Source organism: Malurus melanocephalus, unplaced genomic scaffold (assembly GCF_030028575.1).
Source record: "Malurus melanocephalus ecotype Western Australia unplaced genomic scaffold, MMel_1.1 scaffold_2439, whole genome shotgun sequence".
NCBI lineage: Eukaryota > Metazoa > Chordata > Aves > Passeriformes > Maluridae > Malurus > Malurus melanocephalus.
The window spans coordinates 5955-6959 of record NW_026625671.1 but is presented as its reverse complement, the minus strand read 5'-3'; the positions used below and the strand labels follow the sequence as shown (position 1 = coordinate 6959).

The window sequence follows — 1005 nt, the reverse complement described above, 5'->3', positions numbered from 1 at the left end:
TTCTGGGCCGCAGCCCGGGCTCTCACTCACGTCCTGGCGCGTGGTGGAATATTTCAGGATCCCGTTTTCCAGCACGAAGTACCGCTGGGATGGATGGAGGGAGGAGGGGGAAGGTTTATTTTGGGGGGAGCAGAGAGCAGCCCCCGCAGCCCCCACGCCCCAAACGGGGTCGGGATCGCGGCTGCTGCCCCCGGCCGTGYCTTTTACCTTGTGCCAGCCCTTCAGGGGCCATTTCCTCTTCTTGAGCAGGTAACCCTCGTGTCGCCGCGGCTCCTGCCCGGGGCTGCCCCGCGCCCGCGGCTCCTCCAGCACCTCCCAGCTCTCCGAGCCCTGCGGGGATCCGGCTCAGCCTCGCTGCTCCCCACCGTGTCCCTAAAGCCCCCCAAACCCCTCTCCTCGGCCATCCTGAGCCCCCCGAGCCCAAACCCTCCGTTCCGACCTGCTGGGCGCTGCTGTGCTTGGAGGACACGGTGCTGTTGGAGCGGGACGGGGCCCTTCTCGGCGAGCACGGCTCCTTCTCGTGGCTGCCCATGGCCGGCGGCCGGAGGGGGCCGGGGGCGCCGGGCCGAGCCCCCTCTGTCCCCGGGGCTGCGGGGCCGTCAGGGCGGGGGCCGCTGCGGGGAGGGGGCGCAGGGTCAGGGGGATCGGGGCCGGCGACCCCCGCCTGGCTGGGACAGGGGGTGGCGGGGACCCCCCGGTTCTGCCCCGCTCTCGGGGGGCTCTGCATGGCCCCACCGCCCGCGCCCAGAACGTTCTGCGCTCGCCTTTGACCCTCCCGGCTTTATCTCGGCTGCACCGCCCGCTCCGGGTCCAGAGTCCGCCCCGCCGCCCCTGGAGCGGGCACCGAGCGTGGCACGGCCGGGACGGTGCCAGGGGGTCAAAGAGCGGCATCGACCCCGCTCCGTCTGCACCCCGAGCGGGCCACGACCCCTCCGTTTGCTCCCTTTGCCCTTCACCATCCCGGGATGGGGGAAACTGAGGCACGGGGCAGCTCCTCCTGGCCTC

At 72.4% G+C, this 1005-nt stretch overlaps 1 protein-coding gene across 1 annotated transcript in view; it reads right to left on the bottom strand.

Annotated features, from left to right (window-relative positions):
• The window catches only part of LOC130587782 (oxysterol-binding protein-related protein 7-like), a gene marked incomplete at its 3' end in the record, with an annotated part of 3548 nt that extends 2623 nt beyond the window's left edge, over positions 1–925 (bottom strand). Inside the window, exons 1-3 of the mRNA XM_057388751.1 lie at positions 440–925; positions 208–330; positions 4–84 (exon numbers count right to left, since the gene is read on the bottom strand). Coding sequence (XP_057244734.1) covers positions 4–84; positions 208–330; positions 440–727 — 492 coding nt within the window. The remainder of the gene's footprint in view (positions 1–3; positions 85–207; positions 331–439) is intronic.
• Positions 926–1005: the final 80 nt, after the last annotated feature.